Genomic DNA, 19192 nt, shown 5'->3' with positions numbered 1-19192 from the left:
AGACAGGGTCAATTTGACCCAGGAGGACGACAGGAGGGTTAAACGTATTTAAACATCATTTTAAATTTTCCTTCTTGCCTTTTATTTCTTTCTTTCTTTGCCTCGTTAGTATCTTCCAGGGCTGAGAGCAGATGGTGTACCTGCGTCTGCTCATTTCAGATTACAAAGTGATCTGACGGAGCTGTTTGAAGTCTCCCAGAGAGGTTCGGTCCAAATCTGTTAATAGCATAAATCAACTGTGTGACTGTCCAAAGGAGGAGTCCCCTCGCTGCTTTATTAATGATAACCTACAAACACAAAACTCTGAAAAGCTGCTGTGAGACTCATTTTCTGCTATTGATTGTTAGGAAGGATGGATAATTGTCAAGGAAGGAAAGAAGGACAGAGGAAAAAGGGAAAGGGAGGAAGATAGGGGGGAGGAAAGAAAGAGATAAGGAGGAGGAAGGAAGGAATGAAGAGAGGAAGGAAAGAAGGAGGATCCTTCTTTCCTTCCTCTCTTCTTTCCTTCCTTCCTCTCTTCTTTCCTCTGTCCTTCATTCCATCCTTCCTGTTATCCTTTCTCCCTCCTTCCTTCCTTCCTTCTTTCCTCCCTCCCTCCTTCTCTCTTTCTTTCCTCCCTCCCTCTCCCTCCTACCTTCCTTCCACCTTTCCTTCTTTCCTCTGTCCTTCTTTCCTCCCTTCTTCTTTTCCTTTCTCCCTCCCTCTCCTATGTTCCTTCCTTCTTTCCTCCGTCTTTCCGTCTTTCCTTTCCTTCCTTCCTTCCCTCCTTCCTTCCTCCCTTCCTTCTTTCCTCCGTCCTTGATTCTTTCCTTTCCTCCCTTCCTCCCTCCGTTCGTTCCTTCCTCCCTTCCTTCTTTCCTCCGTCCTTGATTCTTTCCTTTCCTCCCTTCCTCCCTCCGTTCGTTCCTTCCTCCCTCTCTCCTTTCCTTCCTTCCTTCCTTCTTCCCTCCTCCCTTCATCCCTTCCTTCCTTGACTCGAGGACAACAGGAGGGTTAAAGTGATACCCATCGTGTGAATAGAAGCATTAAATTGGATAAAATGCGTCCACTCCTCCACATGGCAGTGGGCCAATGACACGCCTCATTAAATCCAAGAAGGCTTGTGTTGATTGGCTGTGAACTAGTCCGTATAAATACTCATATTACTGCAGGTATTGATTGACGGGAGTCGTTTCGATACTATTTGGTATCTATTTTTTTCGGTTCATACTTTAACCCTTAAACAGACAGCGTGCACCAGGAGATACAGACTCTTTAACCTTCCTGTTGTCCTCCCGGGTCCTTCCTCTGTCCTTCCTTCCTTCCTTCCTTCCTTCCTTCCTTCCTTCCTTCATCTGTCCGTCCTTCCTTCCTTCCCTCCTTCTGTCCTTTCTTCCTTCCTTCATCTGTCCTTCCTTCCTTCCTCCCTCCTTTCCTTCCTTCTTCCTCCATCCTTTCCTTCCTTATTCCCTCCTTTCCTTCCTACCTTCCTCCCTCCTTCCTTTCCTTCCTTATTCCTCCCTCCTTTCCTTCCTTATTCCCTCCTTTCCTTCCTACCTTCCTTCCTTCCTCCCTCCTTCCTTTCCTTCCTTCTTCCTCCCTTCCTTCCCGTCCTCCCTCCTTTCCTTCCTTATTTCCTCCTTTCCTTCCTACCTTCCTCCCTCCTTCCTTTCCTTCCTTCTTCCTCCCTTGCTTCCCTTCCTTCCTCCTTTCCTTCCTTCTTCTGTCCTTTCCTTCCTTCCTTCCTTCTTTCCTTCATTCCTTCCTTACTTGAGGTGCAAATGACATAACTAGTAAGGTCTGTTTAAGGGTTAAAGGTATTGAGTACTGATACCCAGACCTAACAGGCAGGTTGAGATTGGAGCCTTTCTTTCTCAAAACTGAATTAAAAGCTGCAAGTAACTGAATTATATGTAAAACGTCTCTCATGACATCATAGAGCACAAATTCACCCTGTCCGTTTTGAATGTTCCTTCTTTCCTCCCTCCCTCCCTTCCTTCTTCTCTCTTTCCTTCCTTCCTCCCTCCCTCTTTCTTTCCTTCTTCCTTCCCTCTTTCTTTCTTTCCTTCTTCCTTCCCTCCTTCTCTCTTTGGAGGGAAGGAAGGAGGAAAGAAAGAAGGAGGGAAGGAAGAAGGAAATTCCTTCCCTCCTTCTTTCCTTCCTCCCTCTTTCTTCCCTCCTTCTTTCTTTCCTCCCTCCCTCTTTCCTTCTTCCTTCCCTCCTTCTCTTTCTTTCCTCCCTCCCTCCTTCTTTCCTTCCTTCCTCCCTCCCTCCTTCTCTTTCTTTCCTCCCTCCCTCCTTCTCTCTTTCTTTCCTCCCTCCCTCCTTTCCTTCTTCCTTCCCTCCTTCTTTCTTTCCTCCCTCTTTTCCTTCTTCCTTCCCTCCTTCTCTCTTTCTTTCCTCCCTCCCTCCTTTCCTTCTTCCTTCCCTCCTTCTCTTTCTTTCCTCCCTCCCTCCTTTACTTCTCTTCCTTCCTCCCTCCTTCTTCCTTCCCTCCCTCCTTCTCTTTCTTTCCTCCCTCCTTTACTTCCCTTCCTTCCCTCCTTCTATTTTTCTTTCCTCCCTCCCTCCCTCCTTCCTTCCTCTCTCCCTCCTTTCCTTCCTTCCTTAACTCAAGGACAACAGGAGGGTTAAACAGATTTGTGCTTCAAAATGTGGTTCAGACACTCTTCCATAAAGTATCTAAGGGTTAAAAAGACCTTAATTAATTAACTACAGTCATTATGAAGACTTCAGGAACGTGTGAGAATCATTATTTTAAACTATTCTTATAAAAACCTTTTCCAGCCTTCCAGACAGCCGAGAACAATCTGAACGAGCTGCTGTGATAAAAACAATGTAGACCTTCGTTTCCATAAGGGTGGTTTATTTTACTTGTCTGTATACAGTATGAACAGGAGTCTATATTGATATCCATATGTGTAAATCCAACGCTCATTTACACTCCTTCCTTCCTTCCTCCCTCCTCCTCTTCATCATCATCAACCTCATATCACATCGGAGGCTTTTTGAAGCAGACTCACCAGGACTTCAACACACAGTCTCCGTCCATCGTCCATCCCAACCCCCCCCCCCCTTCCCTCCCTCCCTCCCTCCCTCACACACTGTTATTCCCTTTGTCCGTGATTTCATTTCTTTCTTTCTTTCGTTCTTTTTTTTTTTTTAAATATACTGCAAAGATTGTACAGAATATAGAAATCCACACAGTAAACTAAAAGTACACACATTTCCCCCCCTCTCTCCCTCCCTCCCTCCCTCCCCTCCCCTCTTTCTTTTTCCTCCCCGGCATCATTAAACAACACATAAGTTGCAACTTTGAGGCTATTGGGATTAAAATCTGCTGAAGTCTGGACCAGGAGGAGGTTTGAATCCTGTGAGGATTATTAACAAGGCCAAATCTTCCACAAAAAAACAAAAAAAAATAAAATACTTATTTTTAAATCTATCGCACAGTAACTAATGCTGCTAATTTGTGGCAAAGTGAGAAATATAATGCTTATAATGAAGTTTTTTTTTTCTTCTCTTCTCTTCTTCTTCTTCTTTCTTCCTCAGGGTTAAACTTTTCAATGTAATCCAACTCCAAGTGAAACTAAAAGTGCTCGCAAAATAGCAAGCATTCATTCATAGTGAATACAAAAGCAGGTAACATAAGCACTATACAGTTTTTCAATGTTTTACATAAGCATATACACACAATCTATAATAACAGAGTAGACTATGCCATTAATCAGTAGTCATAAATATTACATTGTGCATGTTCTATTGCACAGGTCAAGTGTTTGTATGACACGATAGGTATGGGTTAGTTACCTATACACGTCATTTGTTTTAATACAAAGATGCAACGACACAGATTTCATAGGACACAGGCTATACATTTTTCACAAATCCACTTTTTTCATTTTTTCTTCTTCTTCTTCTTCTTCTTCTTCTTAGGATGTTTTTTTCCTAAATAAATCAAACCTATAATACAATAGTGATATTAAAGTGTGATAAATATTCATGCACAAACAGATGATAACTACCTAAAAGGATCTAAGTAATGTTGAAAAAAGATACTGCTGCACGAGCCGGCCGCTGTGTTTTTACGGGATGGGATGGGAGGAGGGTTGTTTGTCTTTTTCGTTCCAGGTTTTATATACTTGGATGTGAAAATTTTAACCAGAAAAAAAAAAGACAGAGAAAAAATGAGTGATTGATTTAAAAAAAAAAAAAAAAAAAAAAAAAAAAAGGCACATGGATTTTTAGAGGAGTTTTACACATGAGCACACACACGTACGTATCCGACGACTGTCTGGAGGTTCTCGCCGACTTTCTCAACAACAGAATCAACAGTTACAAAAAACAGACGATCACATGCAACCACAGAAGAAGGTCCCAACACTCAGTACTAAACAAAATCAAGATCTTGCCACATTTTTACATCACAAGCCTTTTTTCATTCAGTTCTGTTCAAGTTTTTTATAGTTTGAAACTAAATAAAGGGTTCCTAATCCCTCCTATCGATTTTAGGGTGTTTTGCCTTTTTACTCAAAGAACAATGAGGATGATTTAAAGTCTTAACTTACTAAAAATTATTAAACATAATTAGCGGGTGCATGTTAGAAACTAGAAATGGGAGAGCGGAGGCTGGCACACGTTACTTTCAGGGCGAATGTCATGTCTGCTGCCCCATGGACTGACAGAGCAGTGTAATTCATGGGATGCAGGGAGCTTCGGGGAAACTCTCCCCTTCGGCGGTGTGCTGCACCGTGTGCTCCTGCAGCGCCGTGAGGTCGACAAAGCGCTCGCCGCACCACACGCACTTAAACTGCGTCTCCCGCGAGTGCACGCTCTGATGCTTGGCCAAGTGCTCGCGCTGCTTGAAACTCTTGTCGCAGCTGGCGCACTTGAAAGGTTTCTCCCCGGTGTGAACGCGGCGGTGGCGCTGCAGCTCCGACGAGTACCTGAAGCGCTTTTCACAGTCGGGACACTTCAGCGGCTTCTCGCGGGTCGGGTCGCAGCGGTGCTGAACGAACTCGGAGGACGACACGAAGCGCTTGTCGCACAGCGAGCACTTCAGCGGCTTCTCTGTGCAGTGCGAGTTTTGGTGGCGCTGCAGAGTTGAATTCTTTTTGTATCCTTTGCCACACACGTCACACTTGTAGGGCTTCTCCACTTCGCCGCCGCATTTGTGCCGCAGCAGTTCTCCCGACTGGCTGAACGACTTCTGGCAGGACGCACACTTGAACAGACTCTCCATGCCGTGAACCTGCTGGTGGTAGAGCAGGTGGGATGGCTGCAGGAACCCTTTATCGCACAGGTTACACTTAAAAGGGCGATCGGCCGGGTTTTTGTGAGTACGCCGGTGGCGAACGAGGGCGTACTGCTGCTTGAAGCTCATCTGGCACTCCTCGCACTGGAAAGGTCGCTCCTCTGAGTGGGTGCGTTCATGCTGCCGCAGGTCAGACGGGCGCTTGAAGCTCTTTCCGCAGGAGCCGCAGCGGAAAGGCCGTTCCCCTTCTGGCTGGCATTGATGGTGCAAGAGCTCAGATGACTCCTTAAAGTGCATCTCACACAAATTACACTTGAAAAGGTGCTCGCCCGAGTGAGCGTACATGTGCCGTACGAGGTGAGAGCGGTGCTTGAAGCTCTTCTCGCACACAGCGCACTTGTACGGCCGCTCAGAACTGTGCGTACGCTGGTGGTGCGCCAGGTGGGAAGACTGGCTGAAGCTTTTATCACATGTGTCACATTTGTATGGCTTCTCACCAGTGTGTACTCTTTCGTGGCGGGTCAGCTCTGACAAATGCCGGAAGGATTTATGGCACACGGAGCACTTGTATGGCCTGTCGGGTGCAGAGGCCTCAAACGTAGGAGGAGACGAGGCACTGATGGCCGCACCGCCACCGGACGTCTCACCGGTGGAGGGCTGCTGGGGATTGGCAGCCGACGAGGTCGGGGTGACGTTTCCAGAGCCGGGTCGGTAGGTCTTCTCACAGATGGAGCACTTCATCGGGTTGTTGCCGTTGCCGTGCGAGTTGTGATGCTGCGCCAAAGACGTGAGTAACGAGAAGCCCATCTTACACACGCCGCACACGAACGGCTTCTGCTCCACCTGCACACACTGATGCTCCAGGAGGTCCGTCGCCTGGCTGAAGATCTTCATACACTGCGTGCACTGGAAGGATCGGTCTTGGTTCACCATGCACTGATGCTCATGAGGGTTGGCCAGGTGAGATATATCATGGCCACAGGCTCCACACTTGTGCCCTCTCTCGCCCCCTACCTGCAAGGAGGGCTGCTGGGCTTGCACAGCGTGCTGCTGGCCATGCTGGGTCTGCTGCAGCGAGGTATCTGGCTGCAGGACGACTCCATACACAGTGCAGCCCAGAGGGTTGTCGGCCCCTGGGGGGAGCGTGTGCACTACAGAAGGTGGAGCCACTGCATGCTGCTGCTGCTGCTGCCACGCCTCCGTCATCCTTCCACTTCGCATGCAGGGATTCAGTGCGCAGGAGATGTGCGGGGAGTTTCAGTGCCCAACTTAAGACGATGGATGTGGTTTTTAAAGTCTAACCAGAAAACACACAGAGAGAGGAGCCGAGTGCTTTTTCTGTGATTACACACGTCCTCAGAGATAGCCGTAAACACCTGCAGGGAAAAACAACAACAAAAACAACTCAGTAAACAAGCAGATAAATGAGATGTTGCTTTTTCTTTGCAGGATGTGAAAGTGCAGAGCTGCTGTTTCCAAACCAGAGTTAATGTCACTGAAACAAACAGAAACAGCAGCTTATAAACATTACTGTCTGCTGACTTCATCTCAGCCGAGGGGGGAAGGTAACTTATAATAAAGTTATCTACTGTCAGATTGATGTGTCTGTTTGCTTATAATGTGATAAGTACAGGAATAAAAAAAAGTCGACCAGCTAAAACTCAGCTGGAGCAAGAAAAAAAAAGCATATCTCGATACATGTCAAAAAATTAAATAATGTGTAAATACCATAATATCACATATTATCTAAAATGCACGTAATAAAGGTGACATGTATACATCCTTAATAAGAAAACCCCTCTTAGCTGCAGAGCTCCATCAAGGGAGAGGGGAAAAAAAACAGAGAAACGGGCTCCGTCTATTTCCTGAAATGCAAATCTGAGCACCTAGCATTTTAGCTTTAACTGGGGCTCAATTTATCAGTTTAATCTCTTAAATACGAACAACGACACTGATATAAATGCTCCACACACACTCATTGATAGAGACAGTAGATGATATAATGTGTTTTAATGGGTTTAGTTTCTATTGCAGGATGTAGTTGGCTACACCGACATTAGCTTCTGCAGCTAAAACAACCGGACTTCCTTTTTTAAAACGACTACAGCTTCTTTTTTCTGCACATTAGAGATATAAATGCAAATATGAACAGTACACATGTTGGTTGCGTGTCACAATACGCTGCAGGAATGAACCAGATGATTTACAACAAGGTCAAAAAAAGGGGAAAAAACACACCAGGAATTAACCGGAGTCTATCACCATGAAAGCCTTAAAAACGGACCTCAGATCAGACTTCGGGCCTCCTGCACACACCGAGCCTCTCACATCTGCACACACACACATACACATACATATATACACACACGTACACACACATTAAAACACACACACCTCCTCTATAAAATAACACAACTCACCCGAGCGTCCTTTTTTCTTGCATCCAAGCCTCGTAGTCGACAATCTTCGGTGTGTTTTTTTTTAGGGGGCTATGGAGGACTGGTGGTGGAGGTGGAGGGGATGTGTTGGGTGAAGCCGGACGCCATCCTCCTGCAGACGGACGGACACCGGAAGCCGCCACGCAGAGAGCTGAGCTGCCTCCCCGCTGCAGCCGAGCAGGAGAGGAGAAGCACGAAGATGGTTAGGCAGGAGGTGGATGAGGATAAAGATGAGGATAAAAACAGGCTACCCGAGTTTGTTAGATATGCAATTCAGATAAACACAAGAGGTGAAAGCGAGCTGGTAGGATATTAGGAAATTATATGTATTAAATGTGACACTAGGGGGCGCTGTTTCACCCGGTGGATGCATGTAAATACCAAACACTGACTCTCTTCTCCTCTAACATGCAGTTTTAAAAAAATATATATATGTATTTTCTACTTTTAACTCCAGTTCATTCATTTGACAGTTTTAGTTTCCTTTTAAGAGAAATGCATTTAAACAAACACAAGCTGGTAGGATATTAGGAAATTATATGTATTAAATGTGCCAGTAGGGGGCGCTGTTTCACCCCGTTTGTGCATGTACACTGACTCTCTTCTCCTCCAAACTGCAGTTTATTTTAATATTTTATCTTCTCTACTTTCTACTACTCTGACTGTATTTGACAGCTTTAGTTACCTACAAGATAAATGCATTTAAACAAACACAAAAGGTGAAAGAGAGCTGGTAGGATATTAGGAAATTATATGTATTAAATATGCCAGTAGGGGGCGCTGTTTCACCCGATGTATGCATATAAACACAGACTCTCTTCTCCTCTAACCTGCAGTTTATTTTAATATTTTATCTTCTCTACTTTTGTACTACTCTGAATTTAGTTACTTTTAAGATAAATGCATTTAAACAAACAAAAGGTGAAAGAGAGCTGGTAGGATATTAGGAAATGATATGTATTAAATATGCCAGTAGGGGGCACTGTTTCACTCTCTTCTCTAAACTGCAGTTTATTTAAATATTTTATCTTTTCTACTTTCTACTCAACTACATTTATTTGACAGTTTTAGTTACCTATAAGATAAATGCATTTAAACAAACACAAGAGGTGAAAGAGAGCTGGTAGGATATTAGGAAATTATATTGATTAAATGTGCCAGTAGGGGGCGCTGTTTCACCCGGTGTGTGCATATAAATACACTGACTCTCTTCTTCTCTAACCAGCAGTTTATTTTAATATTTTATCTTCTCTACTTTTGTACTACTCTGAATTCAGTTACTTTTAAGATAAATGCCTTTAAATAAACACTAAAGGTGAAAGAGAGCTGGTGAGATATTAGGAAATTATATGTATTAAATGTGACAGTAGGGGGCGCTGTTTCACTCTCTTCTCCTCTAACCTTCAGTTTATTTTAATATTTTATCTTCTCTATTTTCTACTACTCTGACTGTATTTGACAGCTTTAGTTACCTACAAGAGAAATGCATTTAAACAAACACAAAAGATGAAAGAGAGCTGGTTAGATATTAAGAAATTATATGTATTATATATGCCAGTAGGGGGCGCTGTTTCACCCCGTTTGTGCATGTACACTGACTCTCTTCTCCTCCAAACTGCAGTTTATTTTAATATTTTATCTTCTCTACTTTCTACTACTCCTGAATTTAATTACTCTTAAGATAAATGCATTTAAACAAACACAAAAGGTGAAAGAGAGCTGGTAGGATATTAGGAAATGATATGTATTAAATATGCCAGTAGGGGGCGCTGTTTCACCCGGTATATGCATGTGAATACACTGACTCTCTAACCTTCAGTTTATTTTAATATTTTATCTTCTCTATTTTCTACTACTCTGAATTTATTTGACAGCTGTAGTAACTTTTAAGAGAAATGCATTTAAACAAACACTAAAGGTGAAAGAGAGCTGGTTAGATATTAAGAAATGATATGTATTAAATGTGCCAGTAGGGGGCGCTGTTTCACCCGGTATATGCGTGTAAACACAGACTCTCTTCTCCTCCAATCTGCAGTTTATTTTAAGATTTTATCTTCTCTACTTTCTACTACTCTGAATTTATTTGACAGCTTTAGTCACTTTTAAGAGAAATTCATTTAAACAAACACAAGCTGGTGAGATATTAGTAAAATTATTAAATGTGCCAGTAGGGGGCGCTGTTTCACTCTCTTCTCCTCTAAACTGCAGTTTATTTAAATATATTTTCTTCTCTACTTTCTACTCTACTACATTTATTTGACAGTTTTAGTTACTTGTAAGACAGCTCCAGGTTTTTTGGAAATGCATTCAAACAAACACAAGCTGGTGAGATATTAAACAGATATTAGACATATGTATTAAATATACCACTAGGAGGCGCTGTTTCACCCGGTTTGTGCATGTAAACACTGACTCTCTTCTCCTCTAGCCTGCAGTTTATTTTAATATTTTATATTCTCTACTTTTACTGTAGTAGGACTTATAATGGAGTATTTTTACATTGTCTTGCTATTTTTTACTGAAGTAAAGGGTCTGAATACTTCTTCCACCATTTAAGTACTACCCTAGAATTTAAACAAATGTAAGTCTGTAGCCGTACTATATTATACAGAATCACAGCGAGAACAATCACTCACCCAGCTTTTTTCTCCTGTTAAACAATAGGAAGCTTCATATTAGCTTCAGATCAACTTTTAAATACATTTTTGCACAGACGGAGGACTGTGGATTTTGTCCTGCATCACTTACATTGTAAGAGCATTATAAAGGGATCTTCTAATGGTCAGTGTGAACAGGAGGAATCATTACAGCAAGAAAAACAGGTTCAATGCTAATTTGGGTTCAGAATGTTGTTTTAAGGAAGACTTGGAAAACTGTAAACCTGTCCTTATAAATTCTTTGGTTGTGGAAATCCTCATACACCTTAACCCTCCTGTTGTCCTCAGGTCAAGGAAGGAAGGGAGGAAAGAAGGAGTGAGGAAGGGAGGAAAAAGGGAAGGAAGGAAGGGAATAAGGGGGGAGGGAGGGAGGAAAAGAGGAAGGAAGTAAGGAGACAAGGAAGGGAGGAAAAGAGGAAGGAAGTAAGGAGAGAAGGAAGGAAGGAATGAGGAAGGAAGGAAGGAAGTGAGTAAGGAAGGAAGGAGGAAAAGAGGAAGGAAATATGGAAGGAGGAGGGAGCAAATAAAGAGGGAAGGAGGGGAAGAATGAAAGAAAAATTAAAGAAAGGGAGGAGGAAGGAAGGAAGGAAGGGAGGGAGGGAGGGAAGATGGAAGGAAAGAAAGAAGGAACAGTCAAAAGAGATGGGGTTAATTTGACCCGGGAGGACAACAGAAGGGTTAAAGTAAAGGGCGTGTCTTTATTTGAATGATAATGCTCAGCCTGACTGAACGACCTCTGAGGTTTCAACCTAACAGGAAACTACAGTTTCATTGTAGTTTGGTGTCAATAGGTGTGCAGTCAAAGGCTAGAGGGATCACTTTTATTTGTTTGACAGATTTCCAATGAGCACTGTCTTCCTGTTGAGTTATAAACTTCATCAAAATTTGATATTTTACATGTGGATCTAATTTTCTGGTTATTATGCTTTTTAGTTAGTTAAGGTGATGTGGAATATATCTCAGTGGTTTCTATATTGTAGGATGGATTCATGTTGTAAAGTTAAAGTCTGTCTGTTGGGTCTTGTCTTCATGTTTCAATGATAAAATCTTAATTTTCACGCAGCACTTTTATTTTTACAATGTCTCTTTAATCAGAGCTCAGTGGTTTGATCGCCGTGAGCGTGTTGCCTTCACTTACCTCCATTATTCAGTACAGCTGTTGAACTCAAGATGTTTATTTCCTGTGAACAATAACTTGGCGATAGAGAGGCTCCAATAAGAGAGGTGAGGGTCCAGTCATTTTTCAACTCCTTCCCACTCAGGATAAAAAGGTCAATGTACAGTTACTTTATTGTAAAACACAGAAACACCATAAAAAACAAACTAATCTTTAACATCACACTGTCTGACTAATGTTTAATGTCAGCACTGAGTTGGTTGTCATGTTAAAGTTTTATATCAGTTACAAAAGTTGTTAAGACTGAAGATATAATGATATTAACCCAGTGTTACTAAAATATAACCTGCTTAAATATAACCCAGTAATACTTTTAAACAAGCTATATTAACCATAAATGATTGAGGTTAATTTAGCCATTAATGGCCAATAATATTAATAGACTGTACTCCATAAAACTAGATGTCCAAATATTTATGGTATTATTTATTATACTTACTCAATGTTTCCAAACAGCTGAAATTAAAGTGTTAAATTTTGTGGAGGCCGAAGTGCTGAAGAGATGAAAACATGCCAGGAAACACTAATTCACACTAAACAAAAATTAACTTGTTTTAATAATGACAGGCTTATCTTAATATTCTCATATTTGCTTCAACCTTTTCATTTGCCATTCATAACTGAAACTGTAATTTAAGTATTTTAATGCAGTGTTTAAACGGTTTCTTTCAGATATTTGTGACTCATAGTGTTCAAAAACAAGAAGTTGTCCTTTTATTCACTCTTTTTTTAAGTCTTGAGTGAATATGAGGCTCTTCCTCAAGTTTAAATCCAATAACTAATAAAAACAGTAACATTACATTTGCCACAGTGAGCAAATACAATCTGAGATATTTTAAGATTAGATAGATTTACATCACGTCACAGGCAGAGCTGTAGCTGCCTCTGCGGAGGTTTTATCCTCGGGATTTATTCTGGGACTTTTGGGGTTTTTTAGTCTCTTCTATAGTTAAATACCTGCACCTTTTCTTTTTTTTTTAAACCCTGTATTTTCCCATCGGAGCTGTATTTCTGGCAGTGCTGAGAAGGGCTTTGAAACAGCATTCAGACCTTCATGTTGGGAAGTTAAAAAAAAAGAAAAAAAAAAAAAGATAAAGCTTTATTTCACAATGTTGTTGATTCCCTGGAAGTTTCTTGGAGAAAAATATGTCATATGGTTGTAATTATTGTGCAACACTGAGGCAAAGTTTTGTGTTATTTTAGAGTTTATAAGCAGATTTTTCTTTTGTTGTCGAACAAAGCAATGTCGTCCCAATAAAAAAAACACAGACAGCATGAGTCGTTTCAGCAAATGTACAACGTATGTTTAAACTGAAATGAAAAAACCCTCTAAGCTGCTATAGGAACTATGAAGGCAGGAGTATACGTCACCAGAGATGCTTGTTGGATGGTCAAACAGCGTCTCAAGCCTGCTGCCCAACACCTTTGTGACTTTAGACAATTTCTATAACCTTCTAAAACCAACAATCCCACCTTTACACCCATGTCACACAAAGATTGGCCAGGCAAACTCTCTTTTTTAAAATATCATAAAATCACTATTTGTCACTTTTTAACCGAGTGCAATTCTATAAATGGCTTTCAGGAGACTCTAAAATGTGCACAGATAGTTAAACTATATCTATGACAGCCGTTTTTGCCTTGTGAGCTGGGCTGGGCTGCACTTGTGTCTCTACTTCACCAGAAAGAGCTTCTTATATTTATCTCTTATCTTAATCCAAGCTGTCTAATTGCTTCCAAACAGCCGGGAAATATTGGCTGTGTCCGAAATCACTCCTATTCAGTCATATTCATTAATCCCTGTATAATAAACACGAAATAATTCAACCAGTAGTGAGCAGCAAATTCAGATTTTGTGCACATACTACCCGTCATCATTTTGTGTTGTCACCGTCTGCTGTAGAGTCATGTGATGATAGTTTTCACATCTTTAAATTGAGTATTGCATTGTGGTATTGTTAGCAGAAAGCAATATACGTGACACGGATGCTCCTTTTTTGTTCCATGGTGAAATATTTGAGGTCAAAATATAGTGGTTCTATTTACACACTCGGCATTCAGACACAAATTAAATGGCAGAGGACAAATGTAGAGCACTGTATAGTGAATAGAGAGTCATTTCAGAGTCAGACTTTCTATTTCTTACAAATAAACATAATCCAGACTTAAAATTCACTCCTGTCCTGTCAAAAAATGTTTGTGTCCTTCCCGAATCCTGAAAAAGAAGGTTAAACCTGTACTATCCCATCCCAAAATGTTCCATGATTGCAGAAAATCTCTCATAGCTTGAAACAACACACATGTGCGTCAGATGCACGCTCTCGACTGGCCACTGTATAATAAACTCACCTCAGCTGATGAAGAATATGAGAACCGGACAGGAAACATGCCTCACATTTACCCCCTGGAACCACATAGTGTGAATTAGGTGCTTTTTGAAAATGAGTGGGATGATACATGGCGTGGACTGACTTTAAAGGGAGCCCTTCCAACTCAGAAATCCAACTTCAGGGGGCATACCAGTTCAATTTTACAACTGGGAACTTGGACTTCTGAGTACAACTGGAATGCACCATCATTTTTGGTACTGATAAGAGTTTCCACAAGCTCAGCAGATGCCAACATCTATACATGGATCGCACATTCAAAAATTCCCCTGAGGCCATATTAGCAATTTATGATAATTCATGGCGTGTACCTGGGAAGAGCAGTACCACTGGGTTAGTGCTTGTTGACCAGTGAAATGGTTGGTTGATACGGGCAGGTACTGAGTAGAGCTAGGTATCATTTAAAAAAATTACAATACCAGTACCAATCCAAGTACCCTTAAAGTGATACCGATACCAATTGAGTACTTCATTCAATACCCATATTGTGAATAGAAGCACTTATAAATCCACGTGTATAGACCTGCATAGACCTGTACTCTGGTAAATAAAAGTCATGAAAGTGCAAAAAGGATTGATTGCAGGTATCGTTTGATGGGAGACGTTTCAGTACTACGTGGTATCAATTTATTTCAGTCAATACCTCCAAGGTATTGAGAACCGATACCCAGTCCTAGTACTGACGCGTGTGTAGTTCAAGAGAGTTCGCTGCTGCTGGTAATTCAGATCAAACTGCCAAATAGTCGGTCATCAGGCTGATATTTCCACTTTTGGCAGAGCTTATAGAGGTGAGCAAAGGAATTGGGCCTTTCCAGGTCTGTACCTGAGGCATGGCAGGCTACGGAAATGCGTGCAGAAATCCATGGCCATTTGGATAACTGCCATTGGCTTTAGTGAGATGCAGCTGGCCAAACACAGTGCTTTCCTGTTCTGGTTTGTTTTCTCCATTACACTGAGCAAAAACTACAATAATGATCAGGTTATTTTGATTGGTACTAGCCAACTCGCTTACTCCATCATAATCACCTGACAGCTGTTGGATAACGTTAAAAGATAAATACGAGAAACATTTCTGGTGAAGGACACATGACATTCTCACAAGTGCTTTTTTTAACATTATACCTATTCACCTATTCCTTTGTAATGCTGCTTAAGCTTAATGATGCAGATTACTAGGAGATATCTGCATCAAACTCAGGAATTTCAATAGGTAAGGTATAAGTATCACATTGTATATTGTATTCTGTAACTTAATTGATCTCCTTTTAAAATCCTTGACATTTTTAGCCAATGTTCTTACTAAAAGAATGAGCATTTTGTAAACGGTGTCCTTGTGGTTGCACGTCAAAATAAACTAAGACATTAAAGGTGAAAAAAGAGCATTGGGCTTTTGGAGCAGTGGGTTTTTTGTTTTCAAGGTAACTGACCTTCAGACTAATGGGCTTTTGGTCCAATGGGAAGTTTTTCAAACTGTTGGGCTTTGGGAGTAATGGGCTGTCAGACGCCATCACTATGTGGGCACACCTGAGCAAATGAGAATTGTATTTTAATACCAGGTGTAAGAAGGTGCCTAAACTCCTGGTCACAGTTTATTTCACCATATTTTCATCATTTCTTTTGCTGCAATACGTATAGTTTTCGTCACCTCTTTTATGAAACTGAGTCATTTGATTAAAATAAAAAAAGAAGGGGGAGACTGCAGCAATAACCACACCAAACTCATTAATTTCAAACATTTCATTATTTTCTCCACATTAAGTTCGAAACAACCTCATAAACCAAAGAGTAAGAAAAAGCATGCTCGGGCATGCAATGATGTCACAACATGATGATGCCACTGGGTGCGAAGTATAAAACATACAGTAGCAGAGAGAGTTTCTTTTTATATCATTCATTAAACTCAGGACATTTTTCGGTATCCACTGAGAGTTAAAAGCTAGCGTTTATTTTACACTGCTCTCCATTGTCTCACTTAGCCTTGTGTTGCTGGATAAAAGAGACGAGAGGGAGAAACTCACAAACTGACACCAGATTTGAGCAGGCTAAACAAACATGCTGAAAAAAATCTCATCCGGCCCAAAAAAAAGTGTCTGGAAATGACACCGTTAGAAACCCCATTTTCCCTTTTTGACTGGTCCAAAAGGGGGACTAGGAGAGAGAGAGAGAGAGAGAGAGAGAGAGGGAGAGAGAGAGAGAGAGAGAGAGAGACAAAACAGTGCATGCCATTTCAGGGTGAAGAGGGGAGTGTGTCAGGGGAAGGGGGAAGGGAGGGTGGAGGAGGGGAGGAGGGAAGGTGGAGAAGGATAGGGGGGTTGAGGGTCACCTTTCTTTAATGTTGAAGGTTATTCGTCTCGTCTTAGCCTGCCCACGTGGGGTGTTTTATCTAGAGTCTGGGGGTTTTTTGGGGGGGGTTAAATAAATTTGAGACGGAAAAATGAATAAATACGAGGCACTCAGCATTCTCTCTGTCTTGCAAACTGCAAAAAAGTAACAAACTTGGAATAATAATAATGACACATACACATATATAGTAGAATTAGTGGTTATAACATAACAGTCTCAAGGCTGTACAAAGGGGCAAGGCTGAATCCTCCTCAGTATGTCAGCAGTTAAATGTGTAGTATGTGTTTTTTTTGTTCGTTTTTTTTTTTCTCTTGTCTTTGTTTTTTGCGTGCGAATGTGTGTGGTGGTGGTGGGGGGGGGGGGGGGTCGACATGAAAATCCACTTCACTTCACAATAAAATTCAGGATAGTTCTTAGAGACTCTGACTCGAGTGGAGGTGTGTGTGGGGTGTGTGGAGGGGGTGGGAGTGGTCTCGGAGCGTGTTGGTGGCTTAACCATTTGATTTCGCTCATCGATCAAACGTGAATCTGATTCACGGTCAGATTCTTTGTGATTTGGTTTTGGAGGTGAAGTGGCGTTGTGTGTTGGTGGTGGTGGTGGTGGTGGTGGCGTGTGGCATGGCGCTGATTTCCAAATTTCTGCCAACAGGTTGCCAAAGTGACAAGAAGGTGATAATCAGGAAGGAGTGCATATAAATGAAGACAGAACAGTGATGTTAAAGGGATAGAAAATGCACTTTTAAAACCCCACACAGCCTCATGCAATGGTTGCGTGTGTTTGTGAAGTTCGTAGTGAAAAAAGAAAAAGAAAAAAGAAGAAGAAAAGAATAATGACGGAGCCCTTTAAAATGGATCTACTCTTGCAGCATAGTTCTGTATGTAGCGCATAGTGCGAATAAGGGTTGGAGACTGGTGGATGGGACTGAAAGGCGGGGGAAAGGGTTAAAAGGCAAAAAGGAAGGGGATGGGGGAGTTATTGTCTGTGTGGTTGAGGATGGAGTGTTGGTGCCATGCTCTTGGTTAGCATGTTCAATATTTCTCATGATAACCAAGAAACAAAGGTTGCTATATTTTTTTTGACTAGAGTGGTGGAAAAATGGGCAAAACTGCCTGTGCCATCTCCAGTCCGTGTATCAGTATCCATGCATGTGTGTACCGATACACCACGCTATAAGTTTAAAGCTGCGCTCTGTACTTTCTTGTGACTCTTTAATCAATCACCTCTCCTTTCCTATGGTTGCAAGCTCAACGTAAGCATTTTGAAAAAGGAACAGCGGCTCGCATTAGAAACTCAAATGGGCTTCAAAACAGAGGTGAAAAGACCAGTAGCAACAATAGAAAGGCTCTGCTGTGTCCGTCACTCGGGCTGTGGGCTCCAGTCGAAATAGGCAGAATGTCCGTCTCAGTAAGTAATAATATAATATACCGTAGTTATCAATAAGTCTTAGTAGATCATACCTGTATAAGCTTAAATAAAGAAGTGAATGAAAAGAATGGCTACTCCAATATTGAGTAAAATGACCATAACCACCAGAATAGAGCTGGAGCCCTGTAGGAGACAAGAGAGGAAAAAAAGAAAGAGGTTAGTCGAGTTCAGCACAAAAAAAAAGCATGAAGGTAAACTATCTGGAGTCAAAGATCACACTACGGCAGAGGTGTCAAACTCATTTTCATTCAAGGAAAGAGAAGGAAGAAAGGAAGGAAATAAGAAGGGAAGGAAGGAAAGAGAGGCAAAAGGAAGGAGGGAAGAAATGTAGGAAGGACAGATGGGAGGAAGGACAGAAGGAAGAAAGGGAGGAAGGACAGATGGAAGGAAGGAAGGGAAGAAGGACAGATGGAAGGAAGGAAGGGAAGAAGGACAGATGGAAGGAAGGACAGAAGGAAGAAAGGAAAGATGGAAGAAAGAAAGGATAAAAGGAAGTAGGAAGGACAGATGGAAGGAAGGACAGAAGGAAGAAAGGGAAGAAGGACAGATGAAAGGAAGGACAGAAGGAAGAAAGGGAAGAAGGACAGATGGAAGGAAGGACAGAAGGAAGAAAGGGAGGAAGGACAGATGGAAGGAAGAAAAGAAAGAAGGAAGAAAGAAAGGATAAAAGGAAGTAGGAAGGACAGATGGAAGGAAGGACACAAGGAAGAAAGGGAAGAAGGACAGATGGAAGGAAGGACAGAAGGAAGAAAGGGAAGAAGGACAGATGGAAGGAAGGACAGAAGGAAGAAAGGGAGGAAGGACAGATGGAAGGAAGAAAGGAAAGAAGGAAGAAAGAAAGGATAAAAGGAAGTAGGAAGGACAGATGGAAGGAAGGACAGAAGGAAGAAAGGGAAGAAGGACAGATGGAAGGAAGGACAGAAGGAAGAAAGGGAAGAAGGACAGATGGAAGGAAGGACAGAAGGAAGAAAGGGAAGAAGGACAGATGGAAGGAAGGACAGAAGGAAGAAAGGAAGGAAATAAGAAGGGAAGGAAGGAAAGAGAGGCAAAAGGAAGGAGGGAAGAAATGTAGGAAGGACAGATGGGAGGAAGGACAGAAGGAAGAAAGGGAGGAAGGACAGATGGAAGGAAGGACAGAAGGAAGAAAGGGAAGAAGGACAGATGGAAGGAAGGGAGGAAGGACAGATGGAAGGAAGAAAGGAAAGAAGGAAGAAAGAAAGGATAAAAGGAAGTAGGAAGGACAGATGGAAGGAAGGACAGAAGGAAGAAAGGGAAGAAGGACAGATGGAAGGAAGGACAGAAGGAAGAAAGGGAGGAAGGACAGATGGAAGGAAGAAAAGAAAGAAGGAAGAAAGAAAGGATAAAAGGAAGTTGGAAGGACAGATGGAAGGAAGGACAGAAGGAAGAAAGGGAAGAAGGACAGATGGAAGGAAGGGAGGAAGGACAGATGGAAGGAAGAAAGGAAAGATGGAAGAAAGAAAGGATAAAAGGAAGTAGGAAGGACAGATGGAAGGAAGGACAGAAGGAAGAA

At 41.9% G+C, this 19192-nt stretch overlaps 2 protein-coding genes across 4 annotated transcripts in view; both read right to left on the bottom strand.

Moving 5' to 3' along the window:
• Positions 1–4197: 4197 nt before the first annotated feature.
• LOC128354332 (zinc finger protein 319) lies at positions 4198–7821 on the bottom strand. The gene is made up of 2 exons (XM_053314603.1): positions 7654–7821; positions 4198–6609 (listed from the first exon to the last, which is right to left on the bottom strand). The coding sequence occupies exon 2, from the start codon at positions 6452–6454 to the stop codon at positions 4676–4678; it is 1779 nt and encodes a 592-aa protein (XP_053170578.1). The 5' UTR covers positions 6455–6609; positions 7654–7821; the 3' UTR covers positions 4198–4675.
• Positions 7822–17703: 9882 nt separating this feature from the next.
• jph3a (junctophilin 3a) overlaps positions 17704–19192 on the bottom strand; it is a 31889-nt gene continuing 30400 nt past the window's right edge. For all 3 annotated transcript variants that reach the window (XM_053344128.1, XM_053344057.1, XM_053344199.1), the window contains one exon: positions 17704–17784. In XM_053344128.1, the coding sequence (XP_053200103.1) occupies positions 17704–17784 (81 nt within the window). The remainder of the gene's footprint in view (positions 17785–19192) is intronic.

Source organism: Scomber japonicus, chromosome 1 (assembly GCF_027409825.1).
Source record: "Scomber japonicus isolate fScoJap1 chromosome 1, fScoJap1.pri, whole genome shotgun sequence".
In the NCBI taxonomy this organism is placed as follows: Eukaryota; Metazoa; Chordata; class Actinopteri; order Scombriformes; family Scombridae; genus Scomber; species Scomber japonicus.
The sequence above is the reverse complement of the archived record's forward strand: the minus strand, read 5'-3'. Positions and strand labels throughout refer to the sequence as shown.